General features: G+C 43.2%; 1 protein-coding gene and 1 long non-coding RNA gene across 2 annotated transcripts; one reads left to right on the forward strand and one right to left on the reverse strand.

Moving 5' to 3' along the window:
* Positions 1-2,923: 2,923 nt before the first annotated feature.
* Positions 2,924-11,025, reverse strand: LOC307220058. The gene is made up of 3 exons (XR_013840666.1): positions 9,564-11,025; positions 6,570-6,615; positions 2,924-3,173 (listed from the first exon to the last, which is right to left on the reverse strand). It is a non-coding gene; the product is annotated as an uncharacterized lncRNA (long non-coding RNA).
* A 14-nt stretch (positions 11,026-11,039) lies between these two features.
* On the forward strand, positions 11,040-14,769 carry LOC307220022 (dynein axonemal heavy chain 3-like). Its single transcript, XM_079983684.1, has 4 exons — positions 11,040-11,091; positions 11,350-12,096; positions 12,673-14,133; positions 14,320-14,769. Exons 2-3 carry the CDS (start codon positions 11,940-11,942, stop codon positions 13,305-13,307), a joined length of 792 nt encoding a protein of 263 aa, XP_079839810.1. The 5' UTR covers positions 11,040-11,091; positions 11,350-11,939; the 3' UTR covers positions 13,308-14,133; positions 14,320-14,769.
* Positions 14,770-18,172: the final 3,403 nt, after the last annotated feature.

Here is an 18,172-nt window from a genome sequence, read left to right on the forward strand (position 1 = left end):
CGACGCTTCGCTCTGCGCCTGCGCGCCCGCCCGCTCTCTCTAACGGTCCCGCCTGGAACCGAGGCCCGCGCGGCGGTTGCCGAGCTTCGCGCGCGCGCCAAGGCCGCCCTCCTTTGCCGCGGGGGCGGCGTGTTCCTTCGCTAGGAGGGCCAGGGGTCCTCCGGGTCAGAGGGCGAAAGGACGGGGCCCGGCTGGACCTCGACATTCCTTCCCCGCGCTCGCTCGCTCATTCACACGTGCGCGCGCGCACACGTGTCTTTTCTGCCGACCCCAACCTGCAAAAAAAGACACTAGGTGACCACCCGACACGCGTCTCGAGTTCCGTGGGGTTGACTCCCGTGCCCATAAAGGGCAGCTAAATAGTGGTATTTCTGTATTTTATTGTTGTGAACCACCCCAAGAACGTTTCTCACTGCACCTCCTGTAAATATTCTGAATAAAACCAACTCGGAGCAGCAACCAAGCTGAGGGAAACGTCACGAACACAAAGCAGATAGACAAACAGACACATATTCCCATTTAGACCAGACAGGTATCTGAAGAAGTGTGCATGCACACGAAAGCTCATACCTAGAACTTAGTTGGTCTTTAAGGTGCTACTGGAAGGAATTTTTTTATTTTGTTTTATCCCCATCCTTGTGTTTCACACTCCTTTTTTTATTTTATTTTTTAAATAAAATTTTTATTAATTTCCAAATTTTTAACATAAGCAAAAACAACATAAAAACAAACACAAAAAAATCATATTTTCTTAACCTTATTTCCATAACCCTCTTTTCCCGGACTTCCCCATACCTTTCCCTTTTTGCATCCTTAATTTTAAACCATTATTCAGCAACCCTTCTTAACCAATTAAATGAAAATTCATTCTCTTTTTCAATTCCACCCTAAAATTAAACACAATTTTCCGCTGCAATTCTACATCTTCTTTTCCCTCAGCATTTTAGCACTCCTCAATTTTATAATAGTTCTTAAGATACATCTTGAATTTCTTCCAATCTTCTTCCACAGTCTCTTTCTCTTGGTCGCGGATTCTGCCGGTCATTTCTGCCAATACCATTATTCAATTTTTCTAAAGATTCATTTATTTTCAGTAATGCCTGCGTCACTGACTCCATGAATGTGTGTTTCACACTCCTGACTTTCTTCAGTGGAAGTTTGCAGCAGCCCAATATATTTGCTCTTCTCTGAGCAGTGGAAAGTTCCCAGGTGTGGTGCCTACCCAGGTTTGGTTTCCTTTGGAAGGAAATCACTGGAGACTCAATTTGTGTTTTGTAATATTTGAGTTTATTTACAAACATGCATGTTGAGCGTAAGTGGATGCTTAAGCATTCCAGTAGACAGCTAAATACCCCTGTCCCTGAATGAGGTATCTGGAGGAGATGGCCAGCACCCTAAGATACTGTGCGCCCAAACACAGGGCTAGCAGACTCCAGGGATTAATCAGCAGCCCTTTTCCTTCTCTATAATGTCTTCCTGGAATAATTTAGGGTTTATCCACACTCATCTGTCCTCCACTCTTTCCTGGCACAGCCCATAATTTAAAGCTCTGTGTCTGAGCACCTCTTTCTAACTCTGGAGCAGGCTTCCTCAACCTTGGCCCTCCAGATGTTTTTGGCCTACAACACCCATGATTCCTAGCTAGCAGGACCAGTGGGATGGGAATTGTAGTCTCAAAACATCTGGGGGGGGGGCAAGTTTGAGGAAGCCTGCTCTGGAGCATTCCCTGTAAAACACACTCTTAAAAGCTCAACTGGAGCAAATGTCAATCAGTGGAAAACCCAAATGGATGTTTCCACTGATTCAGCTTTAATAAGCGTTTTTCCCCCAGCAAACTGCCGCCCTCCTTTGCCGTGGGGGTGGCGTGTTCCTTGGCTAGGAAGGCCAGGGATCCTCCGGGTCAGAGGGCGAAGGGAGGGAGCCCGGCTGGACTTCGACATTCCTTCCCCGCGCTCGCTCGCTCATTCACACGTGCGCACGCACACACGTGTCTTTTCTGCCAACCCCAACCTGCAAAAAAAGACACTAGGTGACCACCAGACACGCGTCTCGAGTTCCGTGGGGTTGACTCCTGTGCCCATAAAGGGCAGCTAAATAGTGTCATTTCTGTATTTTATTGTTGTGAACCACCCCAAGAACTTTTGTCATTGCACGTCGTGTCAATATTCTGAATAAAACCGACTCGGAGCAGCACCCCAACTGAGGGAAGCATCATGCACACAAAGCAGATAGACAGACAGATATTCCCATACTCTACTCGCCCTTCTTGCTGTTTTCTTTAAACCAGGCAGCACTGCAAAGCCTTTCACATACTCCTCAGTAACGAAGCACACTCCCACATCCCCAATTTAAAACAAAGGTTTACTCAGCACATTTGACTTCAGCTCCCCTTATGTGCAAATGGCAGCATCGCTGAGAAATACACCAATAAAGTGTTTTGAGCACACAAGAAATGTGTACATGTTACTGAGTCAATTGTGTGGAAGAGCCAACCTTTCCCATCCACCAGCAAATTTGTAGCTGGTTTCCAGACCTGAACAGTAAAAACTGATTGGTAAGTTTTAGCAGTACTGTACAGTATACAGTTTAGCAAATATCAGGGAGACCACAATAGTTCCAAGTATGTTATTATTGCAACTGCAGACATATATATGCAAACATTGTTAAAGACTTCTTTTTTGGCAAGAATTATGAAGAAATTTACCAAACAAGCATATGCTGAATATTTGCCACCATGTGGGAATTATTCTTAGCATAATTTAATAAAAGTGTTTCATTCCCTGAAGCTATTGTAGCTGACGTGTTTTTGTAACGGTCCTTGCACATAATGAAATTCTATTGTTCTCGCCATGCAACAATCTTCATCTGCTCTTCTTTTTAAATAGATTATCATGTCCATTCTGTGGCTGCGTGGTCTTTTCCTGGTTGGCCCCACCAACTCTTGATTCCGGGTGTAGGTTGGATTTAGCTTAGGCGCTGGAGGCCTGGAAGAGGGCTGACATATGACAGAGTGGAGCCCAGGATTACTGGATCTGCCCCAAGACACAGGTCTACATGGATGACTGTGCCTTCTGTCAAATAACAATCTTCATCTGCTCTTCTTTTTTAATAGATGACCGTGTCCTCTCTGTGGGTGCAGGGTCTATTCCTATTTGCCATAGTGTGCACCAATGCTGAGGGAAGAAAGAAATGTGACCTTTATTACCGAGAAATTCTGATGGGAATGGATGATAACCATCAACGCCATGTCCCAAAAGCATAAAGCTGATGAAGAATAACGTATTTCCAGAAAGAGGTCTGTTTAAACACATATACTCATGCAAATTTAAATAAGTGGCTTTGCTTATGCACCAGGAAGCAGCATATCTCCAGTATGGGCATTGAATGGTTTTGTAATAGCTCCCAGAGCTTAAGAAAGGAACTGATCATCCTGAACACCAGGGATGGGGAACTCCAGCTCCCATAAGCCCCAAGCAGTATGACCTGAGATTATTTAATTTATACCCCACCCTTCAGCCTGAAGAATCCCAGGGTTTTATGCAACAATTCATAAAATGGTGCTTGTTGATACAAAGGTAATAAAAGCAACAATATACATAAAATAGTAGTAGTAACAACAACAACAACAACAACAACAACAATAATAATATAATGATGAGAGTTCATATTCAACAATATCTGGAAGGTCATAGGAACTCTATGATTAGCCTTAAGAGTAACTGAAAGAAAACTGAAACTGCCATAACCTTCCATCCCTGCCTCTGACTGCAATTTTCCTACCTAGGAATTTGTTTTCACAGGAAATCCATTCCTGGTCTTCCCTATGGTTTTTACTTTTTCTTTATTTTTGCACTGGTGAAAGTGATGTGTGGAATGGGGAGTTGCTGCTATTGTTACATGACTGGGAGACAGAAATTATTGGTGGGCTACTGTTGTAGCTGCCCTTCTGTGCCAAAATCATGATTTGGCAGCATTTGGGTTGCTTCTGTTTGGTTAGAAGGCATACATAGAAACATATCCAAATTTTGCAATCTGAAATAATAGGCAAAGTCAACCTTGCTGCCTTGTACGGAGCTTTCTTGATGGACTGTGTACAACATTTACTTCCATAAGCTAGCCATTGGACAATGGACCATGTGGACAAAGTATATGATGAAGGAGGAGCAAACAATCCCTGATGGAGTAAAGGGAAACCATTTGCATCGATTGCCTCATAATTGCTCAGGCTGACCTTATCTGACTGGCCAGACCACCATCAAGGGTCAGAGCAGCTGAGCAGCTGCCCGGGACCTACATTGCAAGCTGTACTCAAAAATAACCATGTTAGGGGCCTACTCTGAGTAGAACTAAGTTGGATAGAACCATTTATTACGTTGTTCCACATTATTGATTTCAGTGCAAAGGAAACACAATGCAAATTGGCAGTGAGCAGGACTACCATCAATGAAATCAACAATAGCAGTGAATACTGAATATACGGTAGTTACTGAATTGATTTCTGTTTCAGACATGGTCCCTCCTCCATCAGTGCCCAGCACATCAATTGAAAAACAAACTCCATAGGTTCTGGGACATCACAACTCATTTCTCCCTCAGTTTGAGAACCAGAGCGCAATGGCACCTTCACTTGTGGTATATGACAGGTGTAACCTGACCACAAGATATTGCTGGGTGAAGGTGCTATCATGCTCTGGCCCTGAGACTGGGGATGTATCGATACATCGCCCAGGCCTAGTGGGAGGTTCCCTGTGCTATTTTCATTCTGAAAAACATTCATCCCCCTCCCCCACAGCTTTTGATAACAAATAAAAGTTCGATATAGAAAAGGCTCTATTCCCTTCTCTAAAGAACATACAAAGAGCCCTCCGGGACCAGGCCAATGGCCCATCTTGCCCAACATCCTGGCTACCCTCATGCCTCTGGGAAGCCTTCAAGTAGAATCTGAGCTCTACTCTGCTTCTGGTTTTGGTGTTCAGAAGCATTACTGCCCCTGACCATTGAGGCTAATAGCCTCATTCTCATCCTCTCCCTTTTTTGGTTGATTGTGTTGATGGGACGAGGGAGTTAGTTTTTGTCTTTGGAATATAAATGCATCAATATTCCCCCTATATGACTTAAATGTGCCTGCCAAGGAGCTGTATGGAGCCCATCCTCCTATAGAACTCCTTAGGCAATGGAGTGATCACTGCCCCTGGTACGGCAAGAAAATCCTGTAGGGCCTCGGGGCCTACTCTGGGAGCAGTGACTCAGAGTCCAGCTCGGACAGCGAAGGGACCATCAACTCCACCAGGAAGATCATCTCCTCCGTGTCTCCCCAGTCCCTTAGAAGCATGACAAATGCTTGTCATTTCTCTGTTTCCATCCCAACCATCTCCTAGACTCGCAACTTCTGTTCTCCTGTCTCTTTTATTTCCAAGAGAATACCAAAATAATGTACTGAATCTGTGCGTGTCTCTCTTCATATCCCCTGTCCTTCTCTCCGCTCTAAGGCTTGTGTTCAGTTTGGGAGGGAGTACAGATTGGGGGAGTCACACATCTTCAATATCCAGAAAACCCAGAAAAGCACCCATTGTACCAACAGCAACAAAAGACTTGAGGCTTCTGAGGTTTACAGATGAGGACAGGAAATTCCTTGTATTTTTTAAAAGATTCCATGAATGAATAGATTGTTTGCTGGGGGTGTTCCAAGTTGGTTTTTACAAAGAAGTGTTTTTAGGGTGTAGCTGTCTGGCAGGTGTGGACATATGGGTTGGCTCTCTATCTCTCTTTAGAATTGGTTTTGTTGTGGGGAGAGTGCAAAATCGAGCAGATGGTAATGTGGATTGTCATGACACTGTAATGACGTTTTAGTGTTGCCTCTGATTAAAGAACTCCTCAATGCAAGAAAAGAAAAAGAAAAAAAGGACACCTCAAGGCTCGCTCTTATTGAGGTTCTGCTCCTTTTTAGCAATGGGGCCTCCAGGAGGTGGAAGGAATGATATTACAGGTATGGTGTCAGATTAAATGCAGTAGGACAGCCTTTCTCAACCTTGGGTCCCCAATACTGTTGGACTACAACTCCCATCATCCCTAAGTGACTAGTGGTCAGGGAGGCTGGGAGTTGGAGACATACAACCTCTGACGTGATGTGACCTTGCCACACCTTTACCAGCAGTTTCAACTATCTGCCTGGGGTCACCAGAAGGAATGGCAAAGCTGCACTGAGACTTACTGTCTTCCTTTGTGTCTTACAGGGCGTTTCACAAGTTACCTGTCCATTATTTCCATCCGTGCCATTGCTGATGAAATTTTGGATTTGAGATTTGAGGCCACTTTTCTGGGGTAAATGGGCCGTGAGGAATGTGCTTCTCTTCAAGAAAGCACATGTTGTGGTATTTATATGCGCAGAAGCTGCTCCAGGATTTTAAACATAGCACATTACTTTAGTTAGTATACTAAAGCATACAGTGATTTTTTCTTTAAAAATGTTTGGGGTAATCTCATTTTGACTCAAGAAATCACCATTTTATAGTTCAAATCAGGGAAAATAAATATAGTAAATGGACAAAAGTGCAAAGAACATGCATTACCTGAGGCTAGATTCCAACTCCTACTTCACACATTAAACGCTCGCTTCTGTCTGAGTAGCAATGGTAGTGATGATTCACCGTGATAGAGAAGAAAATAAAATGTTTAGTTTCTTCTCCCGTTAGATTCACAAAATGTTCAGGGCTACACATACCCCTGCGTACCCCCCCCCCCCGAAAAAAGCACTGAAAACACACACACAAGATAACCTGGCAGATTTCTGAGATTTTACAGACTTATTCTGAGGCACATAGCAGTATAAAGCAAACTCACAGTAAAACTCCCTCTCTGCACTTGATAACAGACCTAACTGAAAAAGAACATCCTAGGATTCCAGACTACATTAACTCTTTCCCTAACACATTTCCCCCAACCACATCTAGTCACTATCTTCGACTGCCACTGCTCTTGCTATAGAATCCTGTACTGTTGTGTGTTTGTTATCTGAAGGGACAGTTGATTTAGGATCAGGAGGTTGATAAAAAACTGGTATTAACTGACGCTAAAGAAAGAGGTGGATTTGCCCTGCCAGACCTTAAACTGTATTATGAATCAGCTGCTTTTTGCTGGCTGAGAGAATGGCTGCTTCTTGAAAACACTGACGTGTTGGATCTAGAAGGCTTCAATAATGCATTTGGCTGGCATGCATATTTGTGGTACGATAAGGTAAAAGCACATAAAGCGTTTTAAAATCACATTGTTAGAAAAGCATTGTTTAATGTATGGATAAGATATAAGGATTTGTTAGAAAACAAAACCCCAAGATGGTTGTCACCAATGGAAGCGAAGGCACAGAAAAAACTCAGTATGGAGGCCAAATGGCCGAAATATTGGGAAATTTTGGAACAAGATGGAGACAGAATAAAATTGCAGAGTTTTGAAAAATTGAAAAATATAGTGCGAGATTGGCTCCATTATTACCAAATAATGGAGGCATACAATTTGGACAAAAAAGCTGGTTTCCAGGTGGAAAAATCAAAATTGGAAACAGAATTGTTAGATTCAAAAATCAAGAATTTGTCAAGAATGTATAACTTGCTGTTGAAATGGAATACTCGGGTTGAAATGGTGAAATTAGCTATGATTAAATGGGCACAAGATGTGGGACATAACATAATGATGGCTGACTGGGAACAGTTATGGACCACAGGTATGAAATTTACGGCATGTAATGCCCTAAGAGAAAATTTAATGAAAATGATTTATAGGTGGTACATGACACCAGTCAAGCTTGCAAAAATTTACCATTTGCCCGACAATAAATGTTGGAAATGTAATGAGACTGAAGGTACATTCTTTCACCTTTGGTGCCCAAGGATTAAGATATTCTGAGAGATGATTTATAACGAAATGAAAAAGGTATTTAAATATAACTTTCTGAAGAAACCAGAGGCCTTTCTCCTGGGCATGGTCGGCCAATTGGTGCCAAAGAAGGATAGAACTTTTTTAATGTATGCAACAACAGCAGCAAGGATACTCATTGCGAAGTATTGGAAGACACAAGATGTACCCACCCGGGAAGAATGGCAGATGAAGTTGATGGACTATATGGAATTGGCGGGAATGACTGGCAGAATCCGAGACCAGGGAGAAGAGTCGGTGGAAGAAGACTGGAAAAAGTTTAAAGATTATTTACAGAAATACTGTAAAATTAATAAATGTTAGAAAAATGTTAGAATGAAGTTATATGGCTTTATTAGAAATGTTATAAGGAATTAAATATAAACAGATTAATAGAGTATTAAAGGAAAAAGTAAGGTTAGAATGTGTTAAGAAAATTATAGGATAGAAAACAGAGGAAGTTGGAAAGGAATTGCTGAAACAATTAACAGAAGTGGAATACAAAAAGGGAGGTGTGAGGAGGTCGTTGAAATAAGTGAATGAAAGATAAGATATTGAAATTGTTTGATGTGTTTTAAATTGTTTTTGTTTTGTTTTGTTAGTTTAATGTGTTTGTGTTAGGTAGTGTTTTTGTATTGTATTGAAAAAACAAAATAAAAAAATTCCTTCCAGTAGCACCTTAAAGACCAACTAAGTTAAGGTGCTACTGGAAGGAATTTTTTTATTTTGTTTTGACTATGGCAGACCAACACGGCTACCTATCTGTAACTATTGTATTGTTCATTTTTTTCCTTTTTTTCTTTTTTGTTGTTTGTAGTGTTTAAATTGTTGGAAAACTAATATATATATATATATATATATATATATATATATATATATATATATAAAAAACAGCCTCCATGGTTAGCAAAATAGGAAGCTGTCGCTGTCACTGGTCCATCTAAGTTAGCCCTGTCTTCAATGACTAGCAACAGCTGTCCAGGTTTTCAGGTGTTGGAGAAGCCAGGGACCAATGTGTAAAGCCATGTGCTTTGCCATTGAATTATGAATGGAGATGGGGGAGAAATAATGAGCAGCATCCATTTCAACCGTTTAACCTTTTATCTTCAATTTGAAACTCTGTTTCTCCTTCTTCTGTTGTCAGATGCCATAGGATATTTGTTGTTGACAATCTAATATGTTGTCATTTTAATATTTTCCTTTTCTGTAAAGGTAAAGGGGCCCCTGACCATTAGGTCTAGTCGTGGACGACTCTGGGGTTGCGGCGCTCATCTCGCTTTATTGGCCGAGGGAGCTGGCGTACAGCTTCCGGGTCATGTGGCCAGCATGACTAAGCCACTTCTGGCGAACCAGAGCAGCGCACGGAAACGCCATTTACCTTCCCGCCAGAGCGGTACCTATTTATCTACTTGCACTTTGACGTGCTTTCGAACTGCTAGGTTGGCAGGAGCAGGGACCAAGCAACGGGAGCTCACCCCGTCACGGGGATTCGAACCGCCAACCTTATGATCAGCAAGTCCTATATTGAGCTTATCTGGTGCACAGAGGGCTTTTCACTTGATTTAGTGAAACATGTGTTTCATGCAAAGTCTTTTGTTTGCAACTTTACTGTCATTCAGTTATGGAATGCTGGTGGGCATAGTTGGGAGTGCCACCAAGCTGGGAGCCTTCTGGAATTACGACAAACTCCTGACGGTCAACACCACAGAGGACTGGAGAGAGGAAATCAAGAAGGTCATGCTGCAGTCAGAGGGGGCCAACAAAAACACTGTGTTCTTTTTATGCGGTAACCGAATAAAAGACGAGTCCTTTGTAGAGGACATTAACATGCTGTTGAACACGGGGGACGTGCCTAACATATTTGCAGCAGATGAGAGGGCCGACATGCAAGAAGTGGATACAATGACAAATTGCTATCCTGTGGACCTTCAAAAGCTTGATTTTGGAGTTTCACAAGCAAGTGTGGACTGGAACAGGTAGATTATATGGAAACTTGTAACTGTTTTCATTATCTGCAGTATCCATTGCAAGCTCAGTCTTATTAACTTATTAATTGTTCAAAGACAATGGCTGTGTACACACTATATGTTGAAAGCACGACTTCTTCCAAAGAATCCTAGGAACTGTATCTTTCAGAGCTACAATTCCCAGCACCCTTAACAAATTACAGTTCCTGATTAGTTAGAAAGCAAAATCACTGACCAATTCTGGTACCCAATTGCACACTAAAATGCTGGTGCATTTTTGTCATCATTTTCCCTCCCGTATCTGAAATTGATTAGGCAATGTGGTGAACTGAAGATTGGAACAGTAAGGAATTAATATCTTGATTATGCCCTCAACCTTGATTGTCCTCTTTAGGTTGCAGAGATGCCAAAGGAGCTGACAGCTCTTCACCCAGAATTGACTCAGACCTCCGCAGAAAGGGAGAAAGGGATGATCCAAATAGAAAAGGAAACCATTGAGGTTTCTGATGCCGAGAAGGAACTTATGGCTGCGATGAGAAGGAGGTCAATGAAGCTGCAGCAATTGCTCAGGGTATTCAGGTCATTGTGCTGTGCAGCCTGGCACTCCCTCCCCATCAGAGCTCATGTTTCCAACAGTGCAGCGTTATAAATGAGAAATCCAAACTAAGAGAGGTGTAAAGAGCTATCATCTATGTGCTGTTTCTGCCCTATCTGTGGTTTCCCTGGAGGAATGTATGCAATGCTGGTTCTTCTCAGAGTAGGCTCGTTGCAATTAAGAAACCCAAGTTAGTTCTGTCCTTTGATTTCAGTGAATCTGCTCTGAGTAGGACTACCATTGACTCTAGTCCTAAGGTTGCACCTCAAGTGTGGGAATGTTTAAGGGCCACATCTCCTCCCAGGCAACCTTCTGAGGGCCACATGCTAGTGGTGGGCAGGGCCAGAGACAGAAGTGGAAGGGGCGACAAATGCCCATTTTACCTTTTGTACAGCTGGCTGGTTTCTTCATATCCACACCCCATCCAGACAAGCAAGGGACATTGCCAGAGTTCATGGACACAGTCCAGTCAGACAAAAACAATTGGGGGACAAAGTGAGGGGGTGTTGCCATAGGAGAGTTCTGAGGGCCAGAGAGAGAGGAAGAGAGGGTTCTTCATCCTATGCCAACTATGCCAACTTACCTGAGAGTAAGCCCCATTGAACTCAGTAAGACTTAAAGGTAAAGGGACCCCTGACCATTAGGTCCAGTCATGGCCGACTCTGGGGTTGCGGTGCTCATCTCGCTTTACTGGCCGAGGAAGCCAGCGTACAGCTTCTGGGTCATGTGGCCAGCATGACTAAGCCGCTTCTGGCGAACCAGAGCAGTGCACGGAAACACCGTTTACCTTCCCGCTGGAGCGGTACCTATTTATCTACTTGCACTTTGACGTGCTTTTGAACTGCTAGGTTGGCAGGAGCAGGGACCGAGCAACGGGAGCTGAATAAATATGCACAGGGCTGCACTGTCAGCACAGGATGTGCCCTTCCATGGTTGGTTTCTAACTAAAGAGCAGCGACATAAGAGGGGATGGTCACACTGGGAACATGATGTTGCTGAGAGGGAATTCAACCACTCCCCCCCCCCCGAGATCTGATTTGCCTCCCTAGGACTGCTATTTACCCCAGAGAAGGGAGAAACTATTTCTTCCAAACACACATATGCTAAAAGTAACATTGGGCTAAAACTGCTCCGCTTTTGTGGGGTCACAAGGGAGTGAGTGTGATACAGTTAGAGTGTTAGACCGGGGCAACCAGGGTTCAAATCCCCACTGAGTTCTAAAGCTCTTTGGGTGACCATGTGCCCGTTGCGCCAGGGAGTGCATTTGACAGGTGGGGACCAGCCACCGAGAGGGCCCTCAATCAATTCCAGTCAAGGCACAACCAGTGGCTGCAGCTGCAGTAAGAAAGGAAAGGGTTCCTCTTGCAAAGTTCTTGTTCCACTGGACTGTGCGGTAGCATCCTGACCATGTTCTGCGAATATATTTGATGTGATTACAGGAGGAGTGCAAGGGGAACCTACCGGAGCCAATGCCAGTCCTGGAAGCTGCCCTTTCGGCTCTCGATAACCTGAGCCTGACAAACACCTCCCTTGTCAAATCCATGCAGAATCCACCAGAACCTGTCAAGCTGGTCATGAAGCACTTGAGAGAAAAGACAGAAAGAAAGCCTGATCCAAGTGGAAGCTGTAAAAACCAAACACAACCAAAAATCATTTATGGGGGGCGGGGCGGTTGTCATGTGCTGATATTGAGCATTGTCATCATCTCACTTTATATTATATATTAAGATATTCAACCAGTAGACTTTAGTCCATATGGGCAAGTGGGGCACTGCCCCTCCAAGCTACGCCTGTCCTTAGACAGCCCCAGCCTGCACCTGTTCCTCCTTAGCCCCAGTGTTGCTGTTATAAAACTCATCAGGAAGGAGGGAGAGGAGAAATCTAGAATTAGTTGACTCTGCCTATCATTGGCTCTACCTCCCCACCACTGTTGACTCTCCCACAGTTTGCCCTAAAAGTCCAATGGGCATCAGCCTCCCCTGCATTCAATGCAATAAAATGGACCATAGATACAATTGTTATGGGAAGTGAGTCATTATACTGTATTATCTTATCCATTTGCTTTGGCTTAAGAATCACCTGGCTGCTCAAAAAACTATTTCGGGGTAAAAGGAGGGAGGTTGAAAATCTTCCAGATTTTTTTAATGAGATATTCTTATTTTGAAAATATTTTAATATGTATGTGTTTATGTGAAATTTCAGGTAGTTCCAAAAAGGCTCTAGGGGATCTGAAATTCCACAAAGGCTTGAAGACTTATGACAAAGATAATATCCCACCAGCTTTAACTAAGAGAATTAGAGAGAAGTTCATCAACCATTCGGACTTTCAGACAGCTGTCATAAATAATGTATCATTCACCTGCGAAGGTTCGTGCAATGGAGTGAGAGCCATGGACGTGCACGACCGTGTCACAAAGGAGGCGCCCCCAAAACATGAAGAACTCAGGGAAGATGAAGGTTTGTTCACTGCAGAAATGCAGAAGCTCAATACGAAGCGAGCAGAACTCAAGAAAGTGATGGACTGCCTCCAGGACCTGAAGGATGAACTTGAAGAACTTAATAACCAGAAGAAAGAACTTGAAAACAGCATTGACGAATGCTCTCAGAAGCTAGTCAGGGCTGAAAAGCTGAACATTGGCTTGGGAAGCAAGAAGGATAGTTGGACGGAAGCAACACACTTGCCAGGACTTCGGCACCCTGACCTCACTGGGGATGTCTTGTTATCTTCAGGGACGGTGGTAAAGGAATCCTTTACTGTTGATTACCATACAGAATTTCAGAAGAAATGGCTGGTTTTGTGCAAGGAGGAGAAAGTCCCATGGTCTACTGTGGTGTAGTGGTTAAGAGCGGTAGACTCGTAATCTGGTGAACCAGGTTCGCGTCCCCGCTCCTCCACATGCAGCTGCTGGGCAACCTTGGGCTAGTCACACTTCTCTGAAGTCTCTCAGCCCCACTCACCTCACAGAGTGTTTGTTGTGGGGGAGGAAGGGAAAGGAGAATGTTAGCCGCTTTGAGACTCCTTCGGGTAGTGATAAAGCGGGATATCAAATCCAAACTCCTCCTCCTCCTCCTCCTCCTCTTCTTCTTCTTCTTCTTCTTCTTCTTCTTCCTCTTCTGATTTCAGCCTGAGTAGCAATTTAGCGGAACCAGTCAAGAACTGTGCCTGGCAGATTGCTGGGTTGCTAATTGATTCATTTTCGATTGACAATGGCATCATTGTTTCCATCTCAAGACGAAGAGCTTTAATGATTGATCCTCAAGGACAAGCCAACAAGTGGGTCAAAAATATGGAAAAGGGCAATAAGCTTTCCATTATCAAGTTGTCCGACACCAACTCTATTAAGGACTTTGGAGTCCAATGTTGTGGAATACAAAATGATTTATGAGTCTGCCAAACTTCATGAAGAAGAGTTTTCCATTGAATGGAATCTGTTCACAGGTCTTGACCGCATGGTCATCTTCTGATGCCTGAGACCAGAGAAAATCATTCCAGCCACCCAACTGCTCATTGCGGTCAACATGGGGAAGATACATATCAAACCCCCAACATTTGATCTTGTTGGAAGTTGCTATGGTTCCAACTGCTACTCAGTTGTCATAGTTTCACAGAACTATGCCAGGAAATACGGCATCACAATAGATCACACTGGACTTGAATTTCAGGTAAGTAAAACCATTTCATTCCATGTTTAAGAGCTGCTGTGTACTATGCAAAAATAATACTTGGTAACCTACAGGAGACATTCCTTGCCATGGCTAGCAACTAGCACTGGATAGAACCTTCCTTCCGCAAGACCTAGGCCATGTTTTAATACACCATCTCTTCTCTCCTTCCCCCACCCAATTTAGGGGATGATACAGGAGCACAGTATGACTCAACTGCCTGAAGATGGAGCCTATGTGAAAGGGCTTTATCTGGAAGGGCCCTGTTGGGACAGGGAGACCATGCGGATTGGAGAGCCTTTTCCCCAAACCCTCTATGACTCCCTGCCCATCATTTGGCTGAAACCTGGCGAGGGTACCAAAATTCTACACAAGGGAATTTACCTGTGTGCCATATTCGAAACCAGTGCTGGTAGAGGCATGCTGTCCACCAATGGCCAGTCCACCAATTACATCCTCTACATTGAGCTGATTTGTCTCAGAAACACTGGATCAATCAGGGCATAGTTGCGCTTTACCAGCTCGTCAACTAAATGGTTGATAACACATGCCTGCGCTTTCACATGTAAAAGCGCGGCTACAACCATCACCCCTTTAAAAACAAAGAAGCCTTAAGGTTGGGGCTACAACCATCGCCCCTTTGAAAATAAAGAAACCTTGACTTCCGGGCTGGCACCTCCGGCAATGGCGGAGCTCCTCCAATCGGGAGGAACTTGCTCCGTGGAAAACAGGGTCTGACCGCCACGGCGAAGGTGGAGACCCATTGAAATCACAAGTGGGAGAAGCTTGTGAACCTGGGATTCGGCTGGCACATTTTGCGCCTCCCCTACTTGCGGGGAAACCCTGTTTTGGGGATCCGGAGCGACTTGGGGTGAGTGGTGTGGTGCTTTGAATCGACTGCTTCTTTCATGGAGTGAAGCCGCATTGCTGTTGCCAGAGAGCGCTGACTTTTTCCTGTGGACAATTGGATTTTAAACAACTACCCGTGAGTAGAACGGAAAATTGGATCTTTAAATACCTTAATTTGGCGCTGAAGCGGGAAGGTCATAAACAGGAAGTCCGCCTTCCACTTTTGTAAATAGACTGAAGCAAAGACGTTACAAGCTAAAGTCTTTGAAAGTTTTTGACAAAGGATTAAATTTCCATCGGTTAAAAATACAAAACCCCCCTTGGAAGCAGGAGAAGAGGGGGGAAATTTTGAACCTAGTGAGCCTGCAGGAGAGAGGGAAAAATCAAATTACCACTGCTCTGAACCTGGAAACGGGCTGCCAGATGACGTTTGGGGAAAGTTCATTGACAGAACGGATTTGACAGCTAGCTAAAATAAGAGTAAGATACTGTTTCCATTGTCCTCTTCTGTATTTAAAATGGAGGAAAAGTAACTGAAAATCGAAACTATCTTTATTGCTTGAGTTGTGCTTGAAAGAACTGATAGAAGTGGAGACTGTTTCCCTCTAGAGGGAGCTTTTGAAACTGTTACAGGAGTGTAACTGGGAGATCTCCAGCTGCAAGATAAGGATTCTGAGAACCAGAGATTGACCTTGGACCATTCAAAAATGTTGACAGGAGAAGCCATTGTGACTGTATTATGTAAGATAAGCTATTCGCTGGAACAGCTTCATAAAAAGACGGATGACATGACTTTTAAAATTGATAATTTGGAACAGAAAGTGACTAATTTGAGACAAAAAGCGAGCACCAACACAGAAATAATTCAGGACCTGGCACAGGAACCTACTTTGGCAGAACAAATGGTGGAGGCAAAGGAGAAAGCTGTTGTTTTTGAACCTAAAGTAACACAAGCGGGATCCTTAGTTTTACAGAAGCAAATTGAGGACTATAAATTGAGGCCTTTTATGATTGAATCTAGAAAAAGTCAGATTTTGAGGATTGGATCCTGGCTTGGACTGAAGAAGGAAAGTTGGAAAGATCCCTTTATCCAGGGATTAACTGACTTCGGGGACTTGGATTTGGAGGAGATTGAAGTTTTGGGGGCCTTTGGATTTGGAGGAATCTTGAAATACATCTTGAAACACTTTATGGACCCTAGCTTCAACTATGGAAATTTGGCTGAACTGTCCAGAAGGAATAAAAGTATTGTTAGGTTGGAGTTTTCCCGAGATTTGCTCTCTAGCATTAAAGAATATGAAGATCTGCAGAAGGGACCTGGAAAAGAGTTAAGAGCCTCGGACATAAGATCTCCAGGTTGATGAACTACATGGAATCGACGGAAAGGACTGGCAGAATCCGAAACCAGGGAGAGGAGTTGGTGGAAGAAGATTGGAAAATTTAAAGTTCATATATAGAAATATTGTAAAATTAATGAGTGATAGAAAAATGGTGGAATGATATTTTATGGATTTAGCAGAAATGTTATAAGGAGTTAAGCATATATAAGTATTTTAGTTTTAATGGAAAATAAGGTTAAAAAAATATGTTATTTATAATACGATAGAGAATAGAGAAAGATGGAAAGGATTTGCTGAAATAATTAGTAGAAGTGGGATACAAAAAGGAAGGTGAGAGGAGGTCGAGGAAACAAGGGAATGAAAGAAAGAGTATCGAAAAGGGGGGATGTATGTTTTTAAATTGTTTTTGTTTTGTTTTATTTAGGGAGTGGGTTTTGTTTAGTTTAGCTTAATGTGTTTAGTTTAATGGGTTTAGGTTGTGTTTTGTATTGGTTATATATTGTATTGTATTGTCCTTTTTTCTTTTGTTTTTTCTCTTTTGTCTTCTTTCCTTTTAAAAGTAATAAATATTATTTAAAAAAAATGAAAATAAAGAAACCTTAAGGCTTGAGCAACTCGTTTGATTGCACATTCATTCTGATTTGTTTCCAGGGAGGTTAGACAGCAGTTGCATCTAAACTATACATTTATGTATGCATGTATGGTCAAGGTCATGGGTTCAAGCCCCTGCAATGCAGAATGTTGAACTCAAGTCCCTTCTAGCTCTATGTGACTTCATAATACACTCATTCTTGTGTAAGGTCTTCCTTGCCCTCTCCCTTCTGCCCCAGATGTGCCTCTCCTTGTGGTTTTAGGCCCCATCTGCACCAAACATTTAAAGCAATATCAAACCTATTTACACAGTCATAAGTCCCTCTCTATAATCCTGGGAACTGTAGTTTATTAAGGGTGCTGAGAGATTAGTTCCTCTTCCTTGGGAACTGGAGCTTGCAGCTCTGTGAGGGGAACACAGCTATTAGATTTGGGGCATATATTGACTGATCATGAAGTTTATTTAAGCCTGCCACCTTCATTTTTATTATTTTATTATTGATTATTTTTTTGCTTTATGTTGCTGTTTGATTAGTCAGGATTCACACACAAACATTTTTTGTTTATTTTGCATGGGACAGCCAGTCACAGCAGCATAGAAAGCAGTAGGATAGATAAGGAACAACTTCAAAGGGGAAAGCTATTATTGTAGTCAGTTGGACAGGAAGAAATGACTGAATTGGATGTAGAAGAAAGAAGAGGATGAGTCACAGATGACAGACGCATGGGCTGCATGTCTGAATAATCGTATCTTGAGCCGCAAGGAAAACGTTCTGAAGGATGGAAAGACACATGGCAGAGTACCGTATTTTTCGCTCCATAGGGGCACACCGGACCATAGGGTGCACCTAGTTTTTAGGGGGGGAAATAAAGGGGAAAAAAGGTGCGCACCGACCCCTCTTGCTCTCCAGGCTTCAGCAAAAGCCTGCATTCGCTCCATAGGACGCACATACATTTCCCCTTCATTTTTGGAGGGGAAAAAGTGCATCCTATAGAGCGAAAAATACGGTATCTGCTTCCAGGGAAATTGTCTTGTGCCGAGGTTGAAAAACTTGGAATGAGGCCTGCTTGGTTTGCGAATTCTATAGGAATTGCCTTTGACCAGATTAGAATGTAACTTCCTAACCCACTGTTACCTACATTGATAGGCAGCAGCTCTCCAAATGGAGGCTTCTCTCTTATCACCTGTAGATTGACCCTGGAGACCTTCTGCAGGCAAAGCTATGGTGAGCGATGGTGTTCCCCAAATACCAGAGGAC

The sequence above is a fragment of the Podarcis cretensis genome (assembly GCF_951804945.1).
Source record: "Podarcis cretensis genome assembly, chromosome: 7".
In the NCBI taxonomy this organism is placed as follows: Eukaryota; Metazoa; Chordata; class Lepidosauria; order Squamata; family Lacertidae; genus Podarcis; species Podarcis cretensis.